Genomic DNA, 27,996 nt, shown 5'->3' with positions numbered 1-27,996 from the left:
ATATAAAAATCGCAAAAATTTAATCAAGTGATTTCAAGATAAAAGGTATTTCTGGGCCACATCTCAAAGCTTTAATTATTATTTAGTAATATATTGTATACATTTTTATGGGAGAGGGGGGGGGGGGTTGTGTATAGGTGAGAAATTTTTATTAGCTTAAAAATGTTTTATATGAGAACAGGCAAATTTCCGAAGGAATTTTCCCTTGTACTCCTCTCGAGCTACGTCCATGATTTACTATATTATTTATAGATATTATTTATTTTGAAATGACTTATATATAATTATACATATTTAAAATAAAAATAAAGATGTGTAATCATAACATGAAATAAAAAATACAAATTTTAATGCCAGAACTGGCCTATAAAAATCAGATTAGTTAAACCCTGCCTGAATTGTGTCCGGCGCGGACCGAAATTTTTAGTGCACAAATAGCCTGAAAAAATTTTCTCATATAATTTCACACCGAATTTAATTTTAAATGATTTATTTCATTTTTTTTGTTAGAAACATGATTTTATTTGTCAATAATTATATATATAAAAAATTAGGGTGCAATGTATTTTCACAAAACAATTCGGAATTATGATAAAAAATAATATTTTAAGAAATATACAAATACATTAAATACGAACGTTATCAAAAAAAATCAACGATTATTTTTTTTTACTTTTTAATATATATATAAGTAAATAACAAAATTTTCTGTCTTCTAATAATAAAGCGTACACTTGGAAAATAAATCATAAATTAAGTCAATATGTATGAATGAAAAAGCTAAAAAAATAAATAATACTACAATGTGGCAGGAGATTGGTTGTTACAGAGAAAATGATTAAATATAATATACTCTAAGAAATGGTAACAATTTTTAAAAATTAAATTGAGTATTATTGTTTGTCAGCTGTAATAATAATTTTACTTCTACAAATTCTAGGATATTAAACAAAGATTTGGCTCAAGAAATTTATATATAAATCATTTTTCTTTTGATTGTGATAATATGAACGATGCATATAAAAATATAATATTATTGATTCTATTATTTGTTAATACAATATTGAGATATAATACTTTGACATTTGTATGATTTTTTTAAAATTTGATATTATGATATAGTTATTTTGTCATGCAAAATAAATAAATAAAAAATATTACCATAATAAAGTCAAGTTTAATTTTTAAAGTAATAATATATTTAATATAACATAATCGAAATTAGTAGGTTTAATTTGAACTAAGAATACAAAATTTAAAAAAAAATGAAATGGTGAGGTGCTGTTCACAAAGAAAAATGAATAATATTATGACTTAAAAAAAATATTTGGTATTATGTCGAATTAGATGATAAAAGCTCAACTCAAGGAATGTTCAACTAAAAAAGATATTTTTAATTGGTTGAAATATGTTTAAAATTAAACAAGTATCTCTGAAGTAAGGAATAGGATTAAAAATTAAAGATATGGATTGGGATAAAGTTTGAAAGATATGGGTTATGGCTAAAATATATTAAAAAATAGGTTTAAATTAAATTACAACCATTTGTTTATTAATAACCTATAAAATCGGACAAGTCATGTGATTATAAATAGACGAATAGAAATTGAAATAAATCAGCTGTTAAACGGCAATTTCCTCGAGTTGAACCATAATCGAGTTAGATGTACCGAGAATTTGAATTATGCATTTGTAAAATTTGATGCATTCCCCAGTATAGTTTGAACAAATCATCCTGAAAATGTATAACCAAAAAAAATAGTTTATATATTTTGTTATCTAATAAATAAATAAACAGGGATTTGCAGAGGCCGAAATTTTAGACGCTGCCCGGATTTAAAATTTTCAAGCACATCACGAATTTAAAAATTAATTTTTATTTTCAGGCACAGCCTGAAATTGTATTTTTGTTAAATTTAAAATCCATCCCATAATTTTTAAAATTTTATTATTTTGAATAATTTTGAAAATCGTTTGGTAATTTTAAAATATGAGCAGTAAAAATAAATTGAATATTAAACGTTCCATTGTAAGATTTTTCAACACTTTCTCACTAATTAATTGATATAATAAGGACATTATTTTTCGGCCCATTCTAGACCGGGTTCCGGGCCTGCAGGTAAAAAATAAAAATATCTCACAACTTATAAATTTTGTTAAAACTAGTTATTATATAGTGTTTGAAAAGCATTAGATTGAAGTAAAAAAATATCTTTCTGATTTAAATAAATCAACAAGAAATCCCACATAATATGTCGCAAATGCAATATGTGCAATTTTTTTATTACGGTGCTGGTAAATAAATTAATCCTTTTAATGTTGTAATTGTAAGTCAGCTGGAAAAGATCGAATTTACCATCACCTTTCAAATATTCGAGATAGGTTGAAGCAAGCAGACACAGAATCGCAGCTTCTAGTCCACCATATCTAATTAATTTATTTTTTATAAAAATTTTTTTTAATCATATAATTAGAGTTGTCTAACAATAATAAAAAAGGATAATGCTTAGAAAATAAAGTATTAAATTACGGCAAAATCGCTAAACATTAATACTCTTAAAATTTGATAAGAATAAGATATCGAGAACTGTTTTTAAAAGGAAGGTATTAGGCGAATTTGGTTTAATTATGTTGGCTTAAGTTAAATTTACATAACTAGCAGAAGTGATTTGCCACCTTAAATTTTAAAAGGGAATTATAGATAAAGTTATGCAATGGGCGAACTTTTAGCCCGCCTGCTAATTTTTTTAAAACACGGTCTGGCGAATTTAAAATGCCATGGAGGGTTAGATTTATTTAAGATAATAAGCCCGCCCAAAGCAGACTTATAATTAAAGAATTCGATTTTAAGGGGGGGGGTATAAATAGGAAATATATACAATAGTAAATGTTAAACCTATCGATCATAACTATAGGAGCTGGAACAGATCCATCTTCATATTGATTTTTTATTACATTGGTTTGCGATTTATCAAAGGTAATCCTATTATTATGAGATAATTCTTTAGCTAAGGTAGAAACTAGTTTATAAAAATTGCGATTTTCGTTATCGGCAAGCGAAAAAATATAGCCATTGGAAAGATGTTGTTTGCTAGAAGAAAGGTTTTTAGTAAACCAAGATGGCAAATGGCATGAATTGCAAATGTACATTTTAGTAAGGAGCTGGTAATCTTCCTATAAAATTGTATATTGAAAGAAAGGAAAATATAATACAAATGGGAGAGGGGAAGGACTTACATCATCTGACTCCAATGAGAAGTTAACGATAGAAAATAGATCGTCAGCTTTGTTGCATTTATCGGCTATAGAATTATTATTATTTGAAGATCTGGAGATGGAGTCCAGGCAAAATACCTTTATACCCTCGAAACTCAAGTAATTTTCAACTGCAGGCCAGAATGGAAGGTACATCTATTTTTTAAAAAAAAATTTAATTTATCACCATATTTATTGAAAAAAAAGAAATTGAATTTAGTTAAATAATGTTAATGATTACTTATATTAAAATGAGTAGTAAATAGTCAAACAACTCTTTTAAGTTTTCTAATAAGTAGAGGAAGGGCTACTGAACAAAAAAGCCGCCCTAATCAACCCGACCCGAAATTGTCAGATAGATCCAGTCCAAAATTTAATTTATAAATCAATTAGATCAAAGTCCGATTATTTTTATTAATGTTGGAATGGTTTGATATTTCAAAGAAACAGGGTAAAATTATAGGCGCCGAAGTATAATAAACAATTTTGTGGTTATTCTTTAAAATGATATTCATTAAAAATATTAGGAAAACAAAAATAGGTTATTTTACTGAGATCCAACTTTGGGACAAAATAAATATTAAAATCAAGGTCTGAATCCGACCAACCCGAGTTCAGTTGAATCGGACTTGATTTTGATTGGTCCGTAGGGCTCTGTAAACAATCATTCTCGCTCTCATCGGACAAACGTGAAAATTTTGGGGAAACAAAAATCAAAATATGGCTAAATTAGTAAATTTAAACAATATTGACAATTATATATACATCGTGGGCAGTAGAAGAAGTATTATAATCGTTTTCTTGGTGCACTTGAGTCGGATGTTCTTCGTTGGGCGATATGAGAAGGAATATATGAGCAACGTTATTTTCCCAGATCATTCGCCAAAAACTTTGAATGGTATCAAGTGTAGGATGCTGAGTGATCACAAAATCTTTTTGGGAAAAATAACCCTGAAAAATATAAAATAAAAATAGATCAGCATTTAAAACTAGATAGTGCTACATGGAAATAATGTTAATTAGGTGCATCAATCATTCTCTTTTATATGTGCGAAATATTCTTACAGAGAGATCCCTAGATAACATACGTTTAAATAAAACAAAATCAAATATATTATTTATGGAACTTCCAAGTAAGAAGCGTTGATATAGTCCGATCCCTGGAGAGTGGGTTTAGGAGTCAAGTACACTCTCCATATATCGTCAGGCAAGATTACGGTATTATTCATATCGTCACCTAAGGCATGATTTTAATAAAATATACCAATACACCTTTGATTTAAAAAGAGTAAAGAGTAGGGATAGTAAAGGCTAAAAATAAAGAATTTTAAGCTTGCTAATTAATAAAATTACAAATATTTTATTAAGTTACCTTTATCACGTTGGAGTATGTTAAGGTAGGCCCTATTTTTCCTGAGGTTGAACGTATTCAGCCCGCTAACAAAAGTTTGATTGTTTTTGAAGCTCTCATCCGAATTTTTGACACTCATTAAATCAAATTCCCTGTTAGATTCGATCAAGCAAGCTGCTTGATCGACTAACCTTTGACAAAGATTTTTGTCATCATCCGGCTCGCTGAATAGATCCAGCATTTTGTCGAGTTTGCCTTCACTTTTTTGCTGGCTGTATTGGGCTATAATAAAAAGTTGTATATATATTTTATTAATTAACAATTATAAAACATGATATGAGATTTTTAAGTCTAATATTATCTAGACATCTTGATAGGAAAAACAACTTTTGCATCGAACTAAATTAATAAATATAACGAGGAACGGATGTATATGTGCATTGTTGGATTATTTACTTACCTTATAGATAGTTAACATTGTCATTTTAAAAGTGATAGTTAATTTTTTATATGGGAAAAAAATATGAAGACATTAAAATTTGTTAAGTACTGGGAAGTACAATATAATATTTTTGGATCGTTAGTAATATTATTAATATGGATATGTGGTTTAGTTTGAGGCAGGAGAATTAGGAGTTGCAGCGTAAAAATAATGGGGCAGACTTTGACCATCGAGTGCCAAAATGGGGAGGAAGATGTGATGGGAAAGGTAACAAGGTTACAGGTTCGGTAGTTAATTAAGAGGTGGACGGATAATAATGTAAGTAAATCCGTATATGGTTATGATAGGTAGAATTTTAAGAATAATAGAGCGTTGGGGTCGTTTAGAGGGTCAAGGGAAAACTAGCGGATAAGAATAGAAATAAAACAGAATTTTGAGTTTGGAGGGAGGGGGTGATGAATTGTTACAATTGAGGTAAACAGGTCACATGCTCCAAGATTGCCGCAAGACAAATTTTTTTGATTGCCAATGAAACAAGAGAGTGTAAGATGCGGGCTTTGACCGATTTGGTCATAATAAGGAAGAGTGTAATACGAGCAATTACAACAACAAAAGGGGTTTTCCACAGAGAGGGTTGGGACAGAATGCTTCAAATGTGCAGACTATTGAGAGAGAAAATGAAAGAGGTTAGTGTTCCTAATGTAAAAGAAACAGAGTAAAATATGTAAAGTTTTGGATGCCAAAAAGGGGGACATGTGGCAAGGGACTGTGGGAATTTGTGACTATATGATGGCGAATATTGTGTAATACGGATCGAGGGAGTGTTTTCTCAGGAGAAAATAAATAAGAGGGGTTGTGTAAATATGATACAAGAGGAGATGGTATATTATCCTTGTCCCAGAGTGATGATAAATTTAAATGGGAGAATGGTTCTCATATTGTTTGATATAGGAGAAGCTATTTCGGTAATTGGATACGATAGATATCTGAGTACTTGTCCGGGGAGAATGATAGAAAATGAGGGATTAAGAATATAAGACAATTCGATGGGACAAAATTGGCTGTTATGAGAAGGGTAGAAACTGAAGCAATATTGGATAAGAGGGTTGAGGTATTAGATCTATGGATTATCATTCGAAGAGAAGCGGTGTTTGGGACTGGATCATGTAAATTGGTCCATGGTATAGTTTTTAGTAAGCATTTTCATGGTGGGGTATATTTGAACCAATAACTAGTGAGGAATAAGCAGTTCTGGAGGCCGCGAATTGAGACAATGTTGAATTGTGGAGAAATAGGGGGAAATAATTCTAGGAGCGAACTAAGGGGGAATAATTCAAGGAGTGTAATAGGGGGAATTAATTCTAAGAGCGAAATAGGGAAAAAAATTCAAAGAGTGAAATCGGGGGAGGAATTATTTGAGAAAAATAATTCCCGGAGCGAAATAGAGGAGAATAATTTTCAGGGGGATGAATTATAGGAGCGAAAATTATAGAGGGTAAATACGGGTGAATAATTCGAGGGGGGAAATAGGTAAAAATCGCATGGGGGAAATAGGTAAAAATCGCATGGGGGAAATTGGAGTTTTTAAAGAATATCGGGATGTTAAGCAAAGGGAGGAGAAAGGAAAGGCTGAGGAAGGGGACGTATTTCAAGAAAAAGGAGATCAAGGGGTGATAAATAGTGAGACCCATAGCAGTGAAATAGCGTTGCAACTTAATGGAAAAGATGGGGTGAAATTTATTACCAGGGCGCTAGAGGGAGTTCTGAGATTAATACAGAATTATCAGAAAATTTTCAACAAAGATTTGGGGTGTCTAAGGGATTATGAAGTAAATATTAAATTAGGATGGTTGTGTCCCAAAATTTTGTGCGTTACGACAGGTAACGTTTGTATGGAGAAAGGTAGGAATGGAATTGGATCAATGGGTGCAGAAGGACATTGTATTTCCTGAATCAGTGAATAGGCGACTCAGCTGGTTCCCGTAAAATTATTTTGGCTTATTAAAATTATTTTGGATTATAATCTTATCTTATAAAATACTAAGATCATCACTTAGAAAAACAAAATACATGCTAATTAAATTTATAAAGTTAATTTTCCTTATAAAAAAAGCGATATTTTTAAAATAAATTCAATTTAACAAATGATAATGTTTGCCATAATGAAATATTTACAATAAAATATTGGTAGATTATATTTTCCATAAGAATAGTAGTGCTAAAATTTGTTGAAAAAACAACCCTTGTTTTTTACTTGAAAAACGGGTTTTTTAAAAAAAATTTGTAAGTAAATTATGAGACAATATATTTTTTAAGAGAACGAAGTTTGCTTATAAACCTGAATAGAAATTTTTTGCAGAACCGTTTGAAGCAAAATAAGCATTAACGAGATTTTCTATAGCCTTGAAGCTAGTTGCAGTATCACCTAATTTTATTGCAGTGTTAAGGGCATCATGAATGAATATAAATTGTTCCTTTTTTATTTTTTTGTGTATAAATATTTTATATTTTTATACAATGTAATATTATTATAATTTTAAAAATCCCCTGTGACCCTAGTCTTAAAATATATTTTCTTTTGTAAGATAAGTTTAAAAAAATCGAATGATAATGTTTTGAAAATTTTAGAAATATGTTTTGGCTTAATTTTTTATTTTTCTATTTAAAAAAAAGGACCATTTCTTGTTTTTCGATAAAGTTTTAAAAGTTTTTGAATCAAATTTTTATTTATTTGGACATAGCTTTTAAAAGATGAACCTCTTCAAAATGACATAATACAGTTGGGATTCAAAAAAGAACATCTTTGCAGATCAAGTTAATTTATAGTATACCTCGGTTTGAACCAAATGATTTCTCTGGGTCCTAATGCGGGATAAGTAGTTGTAAATGTCCAAACAATTGCTTTGACGCATCTTTTGCAACATGGCGTCTATCACAAAAAAGGTACCAGTTCGACCTACGCCCGCGCTGCAGTGCACCAATATGGTTTTGGGGGGTTTCGCTATGAAGCAACAAACATATATTTGATTAAGCTATTACTCAATTCAAAATAAAAATTATTGGCCCAGAAAATCATTAACTGTTTATTAATTTATTAAATTTATAAATTTTTAATCAAATCCATAATTCATTTTCCTAAAACAAAATGTGACAATTTCATTAATAAATATTGATCCTCTCATATTTAAAATTTAAAAACAAAATCAATCTTATCCTTAACAGTTTTGTCATTTACTTTTATAGAGCATCTTTGATGTAAGTAGGAGGATCAAGATCTCGAGGAAAGCCTAAGATGACATGGATAAAGGAGATAGCGGCCGATATAAGGAAAATGAATCTTACAAATATTGATGCTCAGGACCGTCAAAAACAAGAAAATCAAAGGGGAAACTGGCTAACCTGGAAATCGCCATTAAATGGAGAAGAAGAAGAAAGAAAGTTTAAGGTGGCCCAAGGTAGATAATCAAATCTGTTTTCTTAAATAGGAAGAGTAATGTCTTTAATGCCAGAAATCTGCAAGGGCCTGCTCGTTAAGATTTTTTGCACAAGTTGACCGGGCCATGATTTAAATGTTTATTCGGCCTTTCTAAGTTCGATAAAAAAAATTTTTGTTTTTGCGAAATTAAAATTTTAAGAAAAATCGGGCCAGAAGTAGATGAATTATAATAAAAATATTAAAAAAGCGAAGCAAATTAACATTAATAAAAAAAATTTCTTTCCCTCCTAACTTTAAAAAATAAATTTTGATATGTGGAGGCCAGCCAAAGTTGTAACTGATTACGAGCTATTTAGTTTTGCGCTGTTTTTAAAACCAAATGAAAAGAAATAAACTCATTCTTGTTATTTCAAAGAATATTAATCAAATTTCAAAATCAGATATATGAGGGGCCCGGCCTGATTCTTTATGCATAAATTGTCCAGCCCGGTCCCCTAATTTTTTTATATACGGATTTCTACACCTGGTCCGTTATATATATTTTCTATAAAAATGGCTGGGCTCTACTTACTTTAACACATAGATATCGAATAAATTATTATTATTCCTGTCATATATGAAGGTGACTGATGTAAAGAAAAGATTTCCAAAGGAATTTTTTTTAACGTAAATATTCCTTCATTTTTTGTATACAATTGTTTTGAATATATAATTTTGAAAAAAATATACAATAAAAATATTTGGGCATAGGAATTAGCTATAAAGTAAATGCTAAGTGATATTATTTAAATTTTACTAATTAATTTAATAAATAAATTTCCATAATATTTCAAAAAAAAAATAAAATGAAAGAATAGTAATATCCCAAGTTAAAATATAGATTAATATATCAATATAAAATAATTCTTTGTTTTAATTTTTTGTTAATCAAAAATTTCCATACATCTTTTAAAATTTAATTTAAAACTCGTAACATATTTAATATGTCAAGTAGCTTAGAAACGATGATATATTATTTGGCAGGTTATAAAATTGTTTCTTTTATAAAGAATTTATTCACATTCGTTTCGTATAATTCGAATCGAAATAATGAGTACAAATAATAAAATATTCGTCTAAAAGGAACCGAATATTAAAATATATGATTTGATTTATTTTTTAAACTCTAGTTTTCGAAATATTGGCTCTAGTATAATAGCAGTCAAGGAATCAATTGAAGGAGATTTTTTTTAATTAGAAATATCTAAACGAAAACGTAGGAGGTTATAGAAATTTGGGTTAAGATTTATTAAAGCTTTGAGTGATAGGGAAGGTTAAGATATATTAACAATGGTTTTTAATAAATAGTAAATTGTTTTTATTAACTGATAGGTCATGTGATTACGAATAGAAATTTAAATAAATCATCTGCGCTAATAAGATTTTTTTTAGTTGAGCAATATTCGAATAGTATACCTCCACTGAAGTAAAAAAAAGGAGCAAAACTTTCTTTTACCTTTAAGAGTAAGAACATCATCTTTAAGATTCGATTTTGATATCTCAACTTTATCCTTAATTCTCGAATCCATTTCGATGTTACTCCCATTAAGATTAGAATTCTCATCGGTATTGGAATGACCGCAGAGTCGAATGAAATTTAATAGAGGGAGCGTAAAACGAGGTACCCCGTGATCTGGCCATTCCGTGTAATGATATTGTTTGACTATGATACGGCCGTCGTTGGGGTCGTTTCCTTGAATAGATTCCGCGAGGGATTTAAGATTGGTGGTGTCACCTAGGGAAAAAAAATAAATTTATTAATAAAACAATAAGCGAATAAAAGATTTGGGACCTGATAAAAATTTTTTATTTATTTTTTGGTGGGAGAGGGGGGGGGGTGTGGTAGAATTTCAATTATTTACCTTGAGGATAGGGGAGATTAAAAGAGTTGGAGGAAGATATGACAAAACTGGCTGTGGAGTCACGGGCCGAGTTTTTATCGAAAAAGGCCCTAGGGGCCAGATGATTTTCTCGCAATATGTTAGAATTCGCATTTTTGGAGTTGTTTATATCGAATTTCCCACTCAGTTCTTTATTTTTAACGAAATTTGTATCATCTCCCAGTTTCGCAATTCCTTGTTGGCCATTTGAATTATTTGACTCGTCGACGTGAATCTGCAAGGGAGATGAATTTCGAAGGAGGCACTTTTTGTTACCATCTTCTTCGAAGTGTAAATATTTCGTGCTAACTTCCTCTTCTTTCGAGAAATTTTTATCCAATTTAACATCGTTCGAAGCATTTGTATCGTTGGATATGTCATCTAAGTTCTTGGTAGAAAGTAGTGGAAAAATATCATCGGAAACCCGGCGCCGCCATTTTTTTGTTTTTGGAACACCACTAAGCGTGATTTTTCCAGCGTTAAAGGTCAAATCATATAAGTTTTCGTTGTTATTGGGCAAATCTTTGTTGGATTTCGAATCAGAGTTGTCGTCGGGAATGTTAGATGAGTTCTGTTTACGTGACCCAATATTTTTTATTTCAAAAGTTCTGACAGTGTAAAAAGCCCTTTTCTGAGTGCCCAAATGTTTAACGCTTATGTCTCCGTATACGTCCACCACATTCTCCACGTCTTCGTTAGGCCAATATTTGTCGCATTTAACCTAATTTTTTAATTTAAATTATATAATTTAAACTAGTGCCTTATTATATTGACACCTATAGATCAGCCCCTCTCACACAAGCTGGTAGAATCAAAAGGTTCTTTCTACACTTAAGTAACAACTTGTCTAATTTAAACATGATAATGATTATAAATGTCAGCCTTGATTATATATGAAAGTATATTTAACTTTTTTTGATTTGACCATTTAAGATAATCCTAAATAATTTACTATGACTGACAACATATCCAACTTTAAAAAATATATTAAGAATCTCCAACACTTCAGTTTAGCCTTAAGGATGTGTCCCAGCCCGACTTAATTTGGATACTAAATTGCTTTTTAGTAAAGGCTAAGTAAAAAACTCTTGAGATAGGACACCCTATTTTGGTGGCATGTTATTTTTTGTATTTGATTCTCATTTTTTTTTGTTTTTATTCACATTTTTTTGTATTTTATTCTCATTTTTTTTTGTTTTTATTTGAAAAAAAAATTCTTTTTTTGGCTATTTAATAAGTTGACCTAAGACGACAGGGTTTAAATGCTTAATTTTGAAAAAATTAGGTAAGTTTTTTAAAAAATGAAAGATTACAGACAATTTAACAACTTAACTAGAACCTTGCAATTTAACCCAAAGCTGAATTCTGGCCTAAAAATTTAAAAAATAGGACGCAAGCCTAAAAAAAAATTTTCTTCTTTTAGAAAATAAATGGATAATTGAAATTTCTCCGGGATTAGAATAAAGAAATAAGTTTTTTTTAAAATTGTATTTAACGTTATATATAAAATACGTTTATATTATATTTTTCGATTAAAAATTATGGGCCATGCTCAGGGCTAAAGAAAAAATTGAATTTTACTATTTATTTACAATAAAACATTATCAATTACATGTAGAAATTTGCATAAATCGTATCAAACACTAATTTTAAATAAATTTTTATATAATTTATAAATGTTTAAAAATAAACTATGTTTTGTTTTAAATTGAACACTTCGGAAATAATGATATTTCAGAAGGTACTCTTGAACAAAAGATATATCACCATGTTTTATTTTTGGAAAACGATGATATTGACAAGCTAAACAAACAGATTAGATAAGTCAAATTTATTAATTAGTGTAGTAATTAAAAATCTTGATTTAACCGATTTTAAAAACGGGCTAATTAGCCAAATGGATATTAACTAAACCTCAATATTTCGCCAACAAAATCCCGAGGCTTAGATAATATTTGTTTGGATAAAATCTTGATTTAACATTAATTAGTAGTAAAATTTTATAATGTTCAAACTAGGAATTTTAAATATCTTAATTTCAATTTTTTTGTATAAAACGATAAAATATTCACAGTATAGCGCCAATTCACGGCGAAGTATACAGCAGTATAGCACGAATTTGCGGCTATGAAAAATGCTCAGGGTGCGAATATTGTAACAAAATATGTTAATAAATTTAACCTTTCCTCTTTCGACCAGATTAGTTATCATGACGATAGAGTCTATTCGGTAAAGCCAAACCATGCGCCAAAAATCGGATATAGTGTTGGTCAAAGGTCCCTGAGTGGCTATGTAAGACCTTTCGTGCCCGTTGAACCCTTTATCCAATAAACAGTATTAATTAAAACCTGTATAGGGGTAATCAACTGAAGTGGCATTGTTTAAACATCTCGATTTCGCCTAACCTTTTTTAAAAAGTGCGAAATCAGTCTTTTATCTAAACCATGAGATTTTTCCAAAACCTCTCCTGTATTTTGCAAAATATCGAGGCTTAACTTAATATATGTTTGGCTAAAATCTTGATTTTAAGGGGTTTTTTTTAGTAAGATAAATTGAGGTTTTTATATAACCATATAATTAGAAACCATTTTTTTTGATAAGATTATTTTTATCAAGGAGTTTGGGCGAGGACCCAACTAAAAGGCGGTATCTTTCGAGGGATTAATATTTTTATTATTGGTGTTAAATAGCTCGATTAGAGCCAATTTTTTAAAAACGGCTATCTCAATATTTTAGCCTAAGCTTTGAAATTTCGCTAATAGTTGTCAAAACTCTTGTGTCACTTATGAGCAAAATCTTCAGCCTTACGTTATATTTTTCTGGACAATATAATGAGTTAGCCGTTTTTAAAATCGGCTCAAACCTAGCCTTTAAACAACACTAATTATTATTATTATCGTTACTCCAATAATCATAATGATGCATACAAAAAAATCATTTATAGGGATATGAAAAATGAGATAATGTTAGATTGGTCATAAAAATTATTCGATTATTTTTTGTTTTTGAATTTCAAAATAAAGAATTTGTTTATTATTTGATTCAATCCCTTAAAAAGAATCAAGACTAAAAAAAAATCTTTAACCTTTATAAACTTATCTACTAATTATATACATTCAATATAAATCCTGTGTAATTTGGTGCATTTAACATGGTAACATTGGGTAATTCTTGATCGGAAAAATCTCATAAGCGAATTATATTAATTGTTATTTGAAAATCAAAATAAGTGCAAAAAAAAATTTACCCTCTATAAAATTGGCATTTATATAGTCGTCTTCAACGGCTATTCCACGCTTTTCCGAACCAATTTCGTCATTACAATTTAATTTATCCTTGAAGTTATTAATGTTAACTTTATCACCAAAACCGTTATCGATTATAGTTTCCTCTACTTCTAATCCCAATTCCTTGCCGTTATCCCCATGGCTAAATTTTAGCATAGGATTAATGATACCATATAAATCCCCGTTTTCTCGAGGGGGAGATGACAAAGCGGCGGAGATAAGGGATACTCGAGTATGGGGGTAAGCGAATATATTGGCGTATCGGTTTTTGGTTTTATTTTTGGCCGATATTTCGCGGTTGGCATTATTAATACCGTTATTGAGATTAAAGTTGGAGGCCGTGGAACGACTTTTGCTGACGATAGAGAGAAACTGGTCACAAAAGCCTTGATCTGAATTGGTGTGCATTAGGCGGACGTAATGACCGAATCGTTCAACCACGATGTCCGTGCATCTCTCCTTGTAATCTATGCAAATTATTCGTGCGTGAAAGTAAATGTTTTGTAAAAATTATTTAATATTATGTCTCATATGTATAATCAGAGTTTGGAACCTGAACAAAAAAAATCATAGTTCCGGTCCCGGCTACTACAATTAAAAAAAAAATAGAACCGGTATATAAAGTTTAAAAAAAATGAGTTCTGGGTTCTGTTTTCGGTTCTTAAATATGATGCGATTCCTAGGGTTCCAAGTTCTAGAACTGTTAAAAGCTATCAAAAAATTTAAACAATAAATAACTTCTAAAAATGAATTACGCAACATTTTTAAACCATATAAATTATTTATAATTTTGTTAGAACTGGTTCCTGGAAATTTTAAAAGGGAGGGGGTGGGTTCTTCCAGGATAAATCGTGCATATAATTTAATCATTATCTAATAGGTATTTATGATAAGATTGCTTTAAAGGCTTTTTTTTCTTCTTAAAAATTAGGGGGCAACAATAAATATAAATTATAGTAATTAAGAATTGCCATTTTCAAAATAAATCCTATATATGTACATTCTTTTTGATATTCTACCCCATCATCACTTTCATTTTAGGCCTTTTTAATAAAACAAAATAGATGAACCTATTAACTTATTATAAAAAATAAATTTAACTTAGCTTAATAATTTAATTTAGCATATTTTTAAATTATTCAGATATTAAAAATAAATAATTCGTATAAAAGAATCGAATGAGTAATATTCGATACAAATACTTTAACTCAAATAATCCGAAAATGATATCCGTAAATCGGATACCATTGTAATAAATATCGGGGCACTAGCAATATAATTTAAAAAAAATAGATTATAATAAAATAATTAAAATTAAGGAATGAATAGGTAGATAAAATGAAAGAATAAATATTAAAGTATAAATATGGAAACAAAAGGTATGAATATAATAAATAAATAAATATGACAGATCAAAAATCAATGGTATAGATAAAAAAAAATAAAGAAAACTAGATATACAATATTAAGTGATTCAAATTGACGTTAGAAAATTATTAAGACGCCTCCCCATAATAAATGTTAATTTTGTAAAAAAATAACATATTTCTTACTCGAATTCTCTATGGCGTTTATCCATTCATTGGCAATATTTTTAGGCGTAACATCGCGCTCAGCTTCTTCGCACCCATTCCCTTCGTCTTTACATGGCACCTGCTGACGTGATAACGTGGCATGTATTCTGCATAAAAACTGATGGCGACGATCACGAGGGCGCCGCCATTTTGTCCAAATTTGTCGCCAAAATATGGGGGTTTGATTATTGTTATTATTTCTAAAGTTTGGGAAAATTTTTAAGGGATTTTGCGGGATTTTAGATTCGTTTGTCGTAAGCGGACCATTCGATAAGTTAGAATTATTAATAATCATATCATCTTTTTGAACCTTTTTGTCATAATCGAGTTTTGTTCTGAAATACAAGTTTTTTTAAAAAATTTTTTTAATCGATCAAGTAAGAACATGATTTAGATTTAGTTTGTGTACTCCTCTTCAAAAAACTCGAGAAGTTTCAAAACTTTCGCAAATTTAAAAATTTTGCTTAATTTTTGAAATTTATAAAATTTTCTAGATGGACATTTTCTTTATTCTTTAAAATGGTTTATTTATTTATTTTCATTATATTTTCGAAAGTTTGTGAATTTTTTGATATTTTGGACATATTCTTAAATAAAGAGCATGGACAAAGTGCCATAATTTAGATAAAAAGGGTGATAGATTCAGAGCTATGATTTTTATAAATCTTTTTCGATAAAGTTTGAGAATCAAATTATTTGATATTTTGGATAAAGCCTTAAAAAGAATTTTTAAAAAATGTGTGTATAATAGTCATATGTCCAATTCTTTTTTTTAAAGGTTTATCATATTTTACTTGTTGTGGAATAATTTGAGCGTCATTTTAGAAGCGTCCCCTATCCCCTCGATCATGTTTCCCAGCATGACAATCGTATCCTTCGGCTTTTTAGCGTGGAAATTGGGTATTTTGATTCCGGAACGTTCTGGGTCCTTTTTGGTAGCGAATGTAGAATTTGCCATAGTCTCTTCCGTTTCCTTAGGCACCGGAGGCGGGGAAGGTAGGAAGGAATACTTTTGCTTGTTATGATAACGCCTAAATTTAAAATATGATAATTCGATTATAAAGGGTTATATATTATATATATATACTTTTGCCCGCGTAAAATATTTTCAATTTTCATCATTCGTTTCGGATTTAATTTTCTCTATGAGCCGGAAAAATTTACATAGCAGAGGATTTTAAAAATGGGATGAATGTGAGCCCAGTGAGAGAGTAATGTAAGAATACGAAAAAAACCATCATTTTCCCAGTTCCCCCAATTCCTTCTTCATCCCTTGTGTAGATACAAATTATCCTTTTTATCCCCCAGGTAAACAAGTTAATTTTATTAAGGACTTTCGTAAAATAAAAAAAATTGGTAAAAAAGAAGTATCAATTGTTATTTTATGAAGAATTGATATATTTATTATAATCTTCTTTTAAATATATATTTTTGTATTTAATATTTATATTTGTTTAAATAAATTTAAAATAGAAATTCAATATTATGGAAATTTATATTACTTATTAAAAATTCCATGTATATAATATAATTATGATATTTTATTAAAAATAAATTTAATTTAATTTTTTGTGAAAAGTCTTAATAAAATATTTAAAAATTGAACAATATAATATTAAAAAACATGTAAATGTGTAAGAAGAATTAATACTTTAAAAAAGTGTAATATATATTTTATAGAGTAAAATATGTGTTATTTTTTTTGCGTATTTTTAATTTAAGAAGAAAAAAAAATTAATTACAATGGAATAAATTAAAGAAAGATTTATATTTAATTTATAAATAATAAAAAATGGTATTGTCAAAAAAAAAGTGATATTAGTAATTTTATGCCACAATTAAATTTGACGTAAATGGAAGTAAAAAAAATTGTTATTTTGGGGGAAAAAAACGTGGAAGTACAAACATCTATTGAAGATTTATCTGGCACGCTATGTTTAATTTCATTTTTCTTCTCCTTCTTTCGACATTTATAATTCACGGAAACGTTTAGGTTTATAATCTCGATATAACCCAGATATGTTAATCATGCCATATTATCCAGTGAATTGTTACTATACAACATGATGATTCATTATAATTAAATTTAAAAGGTTTATAAAGATTAGAGATCTACGAGATTTCTTTCTTTAAAGAAAGAATATGGAGATATTCAGGCCGCTTTATAAATAATTATTTATTTTGATATATCGGATGGGCCGATATCCGAAATGAAGGATGGGGGATGAATCCAATATCGAAAAATATTGCCCAAGCCTAATTTAAAATATTATTTATTTTTTTTTGAAAAAAAAATTCAAAATGCGTTTTACAATTTTCCTAAGCTTGTGCAGAATTATTCTAAATAATCTTATTAATATGACCTAATAAACAAAATAACCTACCTTTCCAAAAGAAGGGCTAAATGTCGGCTAATTCGGCAAAAAATCCGTTAATATTTAGGCGTTTTAATTTATATTAGTTTCTTTTAAAATTTGAGCTGCTATATATTTAAGGAAAAACCCCGAGGCTACAAAATGATAGGGTTAAAAACTATAGTAATTACTCAACTATACTAGCTACACACACAAAAAAATGCTAACCTAAACCTATACATGAGAGTATATTATTAAGACAATATGTTTAGCGTATTTAAAGTTTAATCATACGGAAATATTTGTGATTTGTCTTTTTTTTCAAAAAAATATATATATAAATAATAAAAAAATATTGAATAAATTTATAATAAATATAGACTGCCGTAATTTAGGGTAGAACACACACACAAAAAAATAGCACTACCATACAAGCCAAAATCGATTTTTTATAAAATAAGTTATTTACAAAAAATAATCCATATCAAGATTAACAAAATGGAAGGATATCTCTCCTTCCCCCCTCTCTATATCTAATAAATGAATTCATTAGAGTTCAATCTTTTATGATAATCAGATTGTTTTATTCAGTGTATTAACGGGCAAAGTAATTTCCAGAGACCCGTGGGCCCCAGGAGCGTGAAATCGGAAAATGGTATGATTTTGTAAAATTAAAAATAAATAATACAAACTCGGGCCTATATTTTTTTTTGTGAATAAATTTAAATAATATAAATTCAATAATTGGTAAATCATATAAATGGGATCATTTAATGGTCAATTTTTTTTGCAACGTTTTCACTAATTCCTTTTGGGATTAGTTAGTAGTTGAGATAAGAATAAACTTCAAAAAATCGATTTCATTTTTTCAGGTTAAGGGATACATCAATAAATAGACAATCCCCCTCTGTTTATTTCGCGATTATAACTGATCATTAAAATACATTCTCTAGTCTCAATAAAAAAAACCTCGAAAGATGACCATAGGATGTCTTTAACTGCAAGGATTAACAAAAACATTATCCAGTCGCTGAAAAAATCAGATTATATTGGTATCGTGCCAATACCATACTAGTACCAGGCCAACGCCATATTAATTTCGGTGCATCTATGAATCTAACTTTCATGTTTTTTTAAATTTGAGTGATCGTGTAAACCGTTTATATTATGGCGAATTGACTATAAAATAGGAAATGTATTATAAATTCTAAAAAATTATATTTAGAGGGAAGGTTGTTTAACCCCGCCCTGACTCCCTTCCTTCCATTCTTCCAATAAATTGGAGTTAAAACTCGAATACCAATAATAATTAATAAGATATAACGAGAATTGACTATAAAATAGGAAATGTATTATAAATTCTAAAAAATTATATTTAGAGGGAAGGTTGTTTAACCCTGCCCTGACTCCCTTCCTTCCATTCTTCCAATAAATTGGAGTTAAAACTCAAATACCAATAATAATTAATAAGATATAACGAAACACGGAATAATATACGTTTAATAATAATAACCTCCAAGTGAATAACATGAAAAAGGCGAAAATTCCGAAAACAACTGAAAGCGATATGCCAGTGATAATCCCCAGCTGATCATCTACCATATGATAACTTATATTTGAATTGGCTTTATCGGCGGGTACAAAACTAGCGTTATGCGATATAAATCCAACCCTTTGCAAATCAAATAATAGGCGGTTTCCTCGGAAAAGATTTAACTTGTTTTCATCTAAGTTTGATTAAAAATAAAATTTATACTCTACTATATACAATACAGCGGAAGTGCATATGATTAGTAATAGAGCCAAAAGAAGGGACGGGGAGGAGTCACAATAAAGAATCATTTTTGGTTGATTATAGGATCCACACCAGTGTACTCTACTGATGACGGGGAGGAACTAAGGTAATAGGGAAGGAATATTAAACTAGTCGTGTCGTCCTGGTACGCCCTCTTTTCAATCGAATAATTTTTTAGAATTTAAATTCATATAGCTATTTATATTTTATATCAATATATGCCCCGAAATCATATTTCCTTCAAAAATGGGAAAGGAAGGGGCAAAGGTTTAAGGGAGGGTGCTCCCCATCCTAATATAAAATCAGTACTTGCAATTGAGCAGCTACATTAAATTTTTGTTTTAAAACCTAAAAGAATATGAAGAAGCTTGCTAAATAATTTATTATTAGGCAAACCAATGTGAATTTAGCCTTTTTAATATAATTTTTTATGAGCACCCCCATAATTAAAAAATTATAGCTTTTGAGCCCCCCCCCCTTCCATATTTTTCAAAAAGCAAACGCATGCAAATCAGATGTAGCGTCATAGTGATTAAGGGGTAACCACAGGCTGCATTGGGCAGGTTTTAGGCCGCTCGCTCTCTCATATTTCGGACAGGCGTGGTCGGGTTTTTAAAAATATATTCAACATTGAGTGGGCGGATTAAATTTTTTAAGTAATGAGCGGAAGTGGGAGGGTGAATTTTTAAAATTTTTTTAGGCGAAATGAGCAGAACAGACTTCAATTTATTAAAAATTATAGTTTGATTTCATAATATTGCATATTATATATGCTTAATTAAAAATATATTTAAATAAATAAATAAATAAAGAGCCAAACCAAACCAGCAATTAAAATAATTGTTAAACATTAGGCGGGAGGGTTAAACAAAATTTATAGATAAATAAACCGGTGGGTAATTTTTTTTTAAAAATGATAAGTTGAAGGGTAGGGAGGGGGTTAAATTTCCAAACAACGAGCAGACCTCTAATTTGTCTTAGTCTAGAGGGATATGCACAAATCATATCGAATCAAGGGTAGTTAAATTAATAAATTTATAATACATTCTAATTTATATAATATTTTTTTTTTTTAAAAAAAACCAATTTTTCTTTATACCTAACATGTGAAATCTCTTTAATTGGCTGAATTTTCCAACAATTACTTTATTTTCGACTAATTTACTATGAATCAAACCAGCTAATCTAATGTAATAAGGTGTGCCAGGAACCAAATCGTTGATAATCAATTTCTGCATGGAACATTGGGATAGAATTACTATATAGAATTATAAATTTATTCTATACTTGAATATCCTTTAAGTTTTCTTTGCGAGAGGAGTATTTAAAAATGGAGCTTAAGGAATATTTGGACACCTTATCTCGACTTTTGGTTTTTGAATAGACCTCTATAATATAATCCTCGGGGATAATATGATCATAACTTCTATCATTTTTATCGTCTGCGATGGGCTTCCAAGTCAAAATAGCGGAAATTGATTTCAAATTATGTCCCGATATATTTTGTTGACGGCTATCATTATTATAATTAACAAAGACGAAATGAGATTCGTTAGCGGAAAAATACTGGGTGGTTGAATTCTCCAAGAAGTGCAATCCAATGATAGAAGGAGGGCTAGGAGCTGTAACAAAGTATATTTCCAATTAGCAATTTGTTAGAGGTGATTTTTTTAAAATTTATAATTATTTATTTATTTTTTTCAAAAAAAATCCTATATTATTAAACATTTTTAATCCGGCATATGTTTAAAATTTATGTAAATATTTAATATTTTTTTCAAAAAATACTAATGAATTAAAATATAAATTATACAAATTTTTCTTCTCTCTTGAATTAAGTTGAAAATAAAAGTGAATTAGATCAAGATTTTCCAAACTCAATATCACGTAGAAAATGCAATATTATTATATTAAAACTTTGAGTATTTTAAATGATTATTTTATTTTTGATAAAAAAAATATAAAAATGAAAATTTATGAAAATCGATATTTATGAAAAAAAGGATAAATAAAATGTGAACTTATATTCCTTTAATCAAGTTAGTACCATTATTAATCACATTTAGGAGAAAGAATTTAAAAAAAAACAATAAAATCATAGGTGTAACGTAATTTTAAATAAATAATCTTCAAAAGGCATTAACAAGAATATAAAATATTTAACCTCGAGGGAAAACGAGAATTCTTATTAAATAATTCAAGAATTTAAATATTTATCCGCTGTTAAAAATATATGATTCTCATTAACTTTTAAAAACTAATAATTTATATGATCATATGGATTGTGTTATCGAAAAAAAATTATGTAATAGGATTAATTTTAAAATCTTAACTACAAGTTCATCGAGAATTAAAAAAAATTTAATTCCATTTTGAATTTATATTTAAAATTAAAATCAATATCGCTTTTTTCAAGAAGTGATTGTAAAATTTCAAATAATTCCTAACCTTTTACATCGGTCCTCTCGACAAAGGATTGAATACCATCATATTTCTCATTTTTGTCCAAAGAATATATAGAAAATTTATATTTGGTAAGTGGATCTAAAAATTCAATACGATTTGTTATTATACCATAATATTTATAGTATAATTTTTATACCTATATTTTTTAAAGTAACATTCCATATTTCGTCATTGATATTTTCGTTTAAAATATTATCACGGTCATTTATTCCGTGAATAATGTTGTCGTTAATGATATCCTTTTTCCCGGTATTCGACAAAATTAATAGTCTTACTACAGCTGTTTTAACGGATACATTATCGATAGCTATACTAGAATCCTCAAAAAACTTATTGAGATCGATCCGATAATTATTATCGCCGTCATGACGAGCGATTACGTGATTAGGAGTCGCTTTAATATTATCGTCTGATCCCAATTGAAATATTTCCGTATCATTTATCAATGATTCGTGGGATTCGTCAAATTTCGATCGTTCTACGATGATCAAATATCCAACTAGGTTACCTCCATTGTTTACCCCGTGAGTGGAAAACCAATTAATATTAATATATTGGCCTTTTAATGAGTGAGAAAATTTAAAAAGTGAAAATGGGTGTCGATTATTTAATATTTTGTTTGTGGCACTCATGTTCGTGCGATTTTTTGATGTATTCGTTTTGATTGTGACTATAAAATACGAAATTTATCTCTTTTTTTTAAAAAAATAAATAAATAATTTACCCTTATTTTTTTTATCATCGCCAATTAGAATAACAGAATCGGATGCTTTACTATAAATAAGGGAACCATACATATCAGAAGCAATTATTCTTAAGGTGTATTCTGTATTAGTCTTCATATTTTTAAACTCTTGTATCCCCTCTATAGAGTTATTTGTTAGATTAATAGTTAAATTATTATCGAATTTTTTCCAAGATGTATTTAATCCTTCCCTATAATAATATAATCAAACATGTCTATAATAATAAATTATTGATAAATGAAAGTTTGTTTAACTAAATAAAGATTGGGTGTCCTAAAAACATATTTAATATAATAGAGGATAGAGTATATAAGCTAGGCAATACTCAGGAGTTCGCTATGGAAGTTTGGGGGGGGGGGTGTAATTAATTTTTTCAGAATTATTCTAAGAGTTATTTAAGAATATCTTAAGTTTCAGAAATTTATTAGAATTGGCTTAAAATATTAATACTAATATACAAATTTAAATTTGAAAAAATATTAATTGTATATAATCGGCATATGAATCATGCCTCATTTATAGTAAGCAGCCGCTATTGAAATCACAGCTATTTTTCATAAGTTAATAAATTTTGAGGTTTACGTCCTAACATTTTTTCAAATTTTATCATAGCTGCATCATCATAATGCTTCAAATTATACTTATTTATTGGCTTTATTTTATATAACGCACCGTTTGAACATAATATAATAATGCCTTTAAATATATGCCTCGAAAAGATCTTAAAAAAATATAATTATTTTAAGCATTTAAAATTTGACACATAAATATATAAATTATATTTTTTTAAAAAATGTTGGAAATATTAATGCACAAAAATGTTCTTAAAAATTATAAAGTATTCATGTATAAATGAGAAAGATAAATTAAAAAGCATATTATAAATTTATGCTTGGTATCAACTCACTATGTGTAATCCATTAGCGAAATCTCAAGTCTTAGAAATATTTTCTTGGCTAAAAATTTTGAGTAAGCTGTTTTTCAAAATCATTTCAAATCGATTCATTTAATAACGCTACTTCTCAGGTATGTTTTTATTCTTGTTAAAGAAAATTTTTTTCATTGGTAGATGTACTAATGGGTAGAGATGCCAAAATATATAATAATTTTAATAAATTAGGAAAATAGTCTAAAATATGTTTGAAATGATGTGAAGGATTTATAGAATTTTTTAGAACATTATCAACCATATTTAATCGTTTATACCATAGTTTGCATTCAGCTAATAATGCATCGTGGGATATTTAAACATCCTCATAATATAAATCTGCCAAATATTTAATTTTTTTATATCAAGATCTGAAATATATTTGAAAAGATTCTGCAAAATAATATCTGCAGATTTGTAAGTGCTGCTTGATTAATCAAGAACCCTTCATTCATTTGAGATAAAATTATCGATGAGGGAGATAAAGAGAATTGTTTTATTTTAACTAACCCTATATGAATATTGGAACATTAGGCTTGTCTTGCTGTGAGTAGTGATAGACAAGTAAAAAAATCATAGAGCTCTGTTTTTGACTCAACAATAACATATAATTTACGAAATTGGTCATCTACATTTGCCCTAATTTCCTTAAGTTCCAATATAATGCTTTCAGCTATTATTCTCATAGTTCTAATCAAATTGATGTCATTTTTTTGAAATATTGTACTTTATTTTGCAGTGTATAGGTTAAATGATTTGGTGGGAAATTTTAAATGATAGGTAAATATAATGCTAAAGAAAATTTGAAATCAATTTTAATTTTTAGAAAAAATTTATAGCGTATTTATTCCTGCTGTGAATGTGATAAATAAATATAAAATGTAATACACATGTGATAAAAGGTAGGAATTAATATTTTTAAAAATATATTTTAGCTGGCATCTGAATTTTTTGGCTGGGGTAAGGGCAATGCATATGTGATGGCATGAGCAATGAGATAATAGAACAAAAAACTAGGTATTTACATGGTAATAATTGTAAATCATTTGGAATTTAAAAATCAATTTCTGCCTTCAAATGAATGCACTATATTTCATACATTAATAATTTTTATATATCAAAAAATGGAGAAGGTAGGGCTTGAAATCTATATTAAAAAAGCTATTGGTTTTAAAATATAAATTTATTTGATCTTTTTTAATGGTTAATATTGTAAACCAAAAATATATTGGGTGCATACCATGTGTAGTGATCTAAATGCTGAGAATCATTAATAAAAATTAAAGACCTACAGCCCAATCTTCAGCTATATGGGCTGGGCCATATTTTTTTTTTTTACCTGAGCTGGGCCTAAAAAATTTTTTCTAAAAAAACCCAGGCTGGGCCAGATATTTTGAAACTAAATATCAAATAGCCTTATTCTCTAAAAAATCAAAAATAGATATAACATATTTCTAAAAAATCCTGTCCAGGTCTGAAAATACAAACCACTGGTCAGGCAGAAATATTTTTTAAAAAAAATCTGGGCCAGACCAGACCAAATTTTTTTTTAAAGATCCAGGCTGGGCTGTGCAAGTGGTACCTCTGCAGGCCTCTGATAAAAATCAAGGAGAAATAAATATTGAATTGGCTTTAATATTGATGTATTTAATTTTATAATCTATATTTCATATTGGAATGGCTGGATAAAATTTCTTAGACCATACAAACATGCAGTCTGATTCAGATTTTTTTTGAAAAACAAATCCAATCTGAGTATTTCAAGGGACTAAGTTTAAACTTAACCATTTAAAAAAAATTATAATGTTGAAAATACAAGTAAAATATTTATTAGGTATTATTTCTGAAAAAATATCCTCAAAAACATTAGGAAAAAATTTAAGATTCAAGGTTTAAGTTCGACCCAATCTTCCAAATCACAGTCTGCAACAAAGTCAATATGTGTGCCCCAAGTTCACCATAGAAGTAAACCAAGAATATATTGGTATAAGTCCCGACACTAGATTAATTCAAGAGAAAAGGTAATAAAAACTATATAGCAAAACAAAAATATTTTAGCCATGACCTATCAAAATTCAATGCATACCTCCCTCTATATGATGTACTGATGGTCCCTTCCCTAGATAACAAATTAAAAATTAATAACATAATGTTCTAAATTGCAAATATAGTTATTATTTGAATACATTATATATAAATACCTGTATTCAGTGTCATAAGTAAAGGTAGAATTATGTGACCTTGAATTGTAATTTTTCCACTTAATCTTAAAAGTAGGATACTTAGCTTTTTTGAGCAAAACCACAGTGAGTTTTTCAAATTCTATGTCATCTTATTTTTTTTCATAGTCAAGATAAACTTTTTATCAAATTTAAGTAAAACCTTGAACTATCAGATATATACCCTGAACAAGACGATTATTATTTCTGTCTATTATGCATTTATAGAGCCCAGTGTCATTTGATGTTAGATTTTGCAATATTAAATTTTTGTTATCAAATATAGTGGCTCTCAACCTATATTTAGGGCCGAGAATAACATCGGAAAGGTTGGTTACATATGCTATTTTTCTAGTATTGTTAAACAACCATTTCAACGATTGTATAGTAGAAATATCATCAAGTAGGCAAGTAAAATTGTGAGAATTACCACTTTTGACGTATATACGTTCTAAATATTCATGTATAATTAATAGACATTATTATATTAACTATATTGAGCGCCAATTCCTAAAATATTGTAAAAAAGCCATAAAAGTGGTAACCACAATGTTCCCTTTGACATCTTCTGAAGGGTTCAAACCTCAAAGATATCGAAATGCTTAATACTGTTTAATATAAAATAAGATGACATGAGAGGTCACGAATGCCATCTATTATCATTTGATGGAGTATGACATATGACTTTTACATATATATTATAAACAAAAATAAAATTCTAGCAAATTTTAAAGCATATTTACTTTGCAGAAATCTGAGATAACCATTTAATGAAAAGCTTTATTATAAAATGGTTATTTTTAGATTAGTCATACTCCTAGGTTCATGAAAATGTTAGATTTGATTTGTTATTCGAAATTTTCAAATGCGAATAAAAAATTATTTAATTCGAGAAATTACATTGAATACGAATGATAATAAAAATACCTTTGATAAATAATAAATTTAAATTTTTATTCTTTAACTTTGAATTATATGTAAATATTCGAATTATATATAAAATAAAATTAAGGACATAGAAGAGCTGCTGTTTTTGTCATATGATTATAATCACATAAAGAATATATAAATAGGAAAAAATGATGGCTAAAAGAATGGATTAATATAAATTATTTTAAAATAATTATTTCTATTACATTAACTAAGGTTCGATTATGAATTATATAATACATGTTTTAATTTTCATTATTCGTATCACAAATATGATTAATATAGTATTCGATTCAAAATGTACAAATATTCGACGTGCAAAACTAAACCAAACTACTTAAATCTAAATTTACAAATGAACCACGTAAATTTTGCGGAGACTATAGCGAATAAGCTCAAATAAAAATAGGTCCTTTTGGCTACTTCACACTACTCGGTAGCAACGATATTGGGAAAGGCCCAAATTCTCACTAGACCCTTCTGCAAAATTATTATGCATAAGTTGGGTAATAATTATTATGCTAGTTTGAAATTTTTTAAAATATTTTGCTGTTTTACGTCTCCTTTAAAACTGTTTAGTTGGTATCTAATAAACATAGAATTTTCTAGTGCTGTAAACATTTCTAAAAATATTGAACGCTCACAATCAACATTCATTAACAAATATAGAACGCGTTCACGGTCAAGTTCATTTTCTAAAAAATGGAACGCGTTCACGATCACGAACGCTTTCGAAAATTTTATGATAAATTTTTTTTTAAATTTAATCTAATATAAATAAATATCTTATATTTATTAACATAATATTAGCCATGTTTAAAAATAATATAGTTTTATTTTGATAATATAATTATAAATTTAATATAATATATCAAAAACCTTTTTTATTAATTTTTAATAACAATATTTTTGAAAATTTTCATTTGATAGACAGTAACGCTTGGCATTAATACGGCATTAGCGATACTAAAAACGTGTTCAAGGGTAAATAAATAACACTTCCAACGTGAGGAATTTATTAAAAACATTTATTGTATTGGTATTTGCTTCAAAAAATTGAGATAAGTATCCTCCTCTAATCCATTCTCTACTTCCTCGACAAAAAAAAGGATATCATGAAATTACCCTTTATTACATATGACTACTTAATCAGTCATCTCATATAGTGAATTTTCTAACCTATTTTACCGCGTAAATTATTTTGGCGCAAAAATTTTAATTGTATCTTATAAGTAAAATTCCTTTTATATAAAAATCATTTTTTTAAATAGAAATTCTTATATTTATTTAAAGT

The 27,996-nt window shown here is 28.4% G+C and overlaps 1 protein-coding gene across 1 annotated transcript; it reads right to left on the bottom strand.

The window, feature by feature from the left end:
* Positions 1 to 540: 540 nt before the first annotated feature.
* Positions 541 to 26,396, bottom strand: LOC135931027 (uncharacterized). The gene is made up of 24 exons (XM_065467881.1): positions 26,265 to 26,396; positions 25,936 to 26,223; positions 25,755 to 25,884; positions 22,604 to 22,815; positions 22,016 to 22,549; positions 21,862 to 21,957; positions 20,701 to 21,035; positions 20,513 to 20,645; positions 19,132 to 19,345; positions 16,059 to 16,295; positions 15,244 to 15,599; positions 13,651 to 14,157; positions 12,585 to 12,721; positions 10,386 to 11,124; positions 9,980 to 10,258; positions 7,880 to 8,049; positions 7,387 to 7,522; positions 4,628 to 4,888; positions 4,383 to 4,492; positions 4,021 to 4,206; positions 3,238 to 3,411; positions 2,897 to 3,174; positions 2,289 to 2,427; positions 541 to 1,735 (listed from the first exon to the last, which is right to left on the bottom strand). Exons 1-24 carry the CDS (start codon positions 26,335 to 26,337, stop codon positions 1,661 to 1,663), a joined length of 5,799 nt encoding a protein of 1,932 aa, XP_065323953.1. The 5' UTR covers positions 26,338 to 26,396; the 3' UTR covers positions 541 to 1,660.
* Between the last annotated feature and the right edge of the window lie 1,600 nt (positions 26,397 to 27,996).

Source organism: Gordionus sp. m RMFG-2023, chromosome 1 (assembly GCF_954871325.1).
Source record: "Gordionus sp. m RMFG-2023 chromosome 1, tfGorSpeb1-WG-v2, whole genome shotgun sequence".
Taxonomy (NCBI): domain Eukaryota; kingdom Metazoa; phylum Nematomorpha; class Gordioida; order Chordodea; family Parachordodidae; genus Gordionus; species Gordionus sp. m RMFG-2023.
This window is presented reverse-complemented; position numbering and strand designations above follow the sequence as displayed.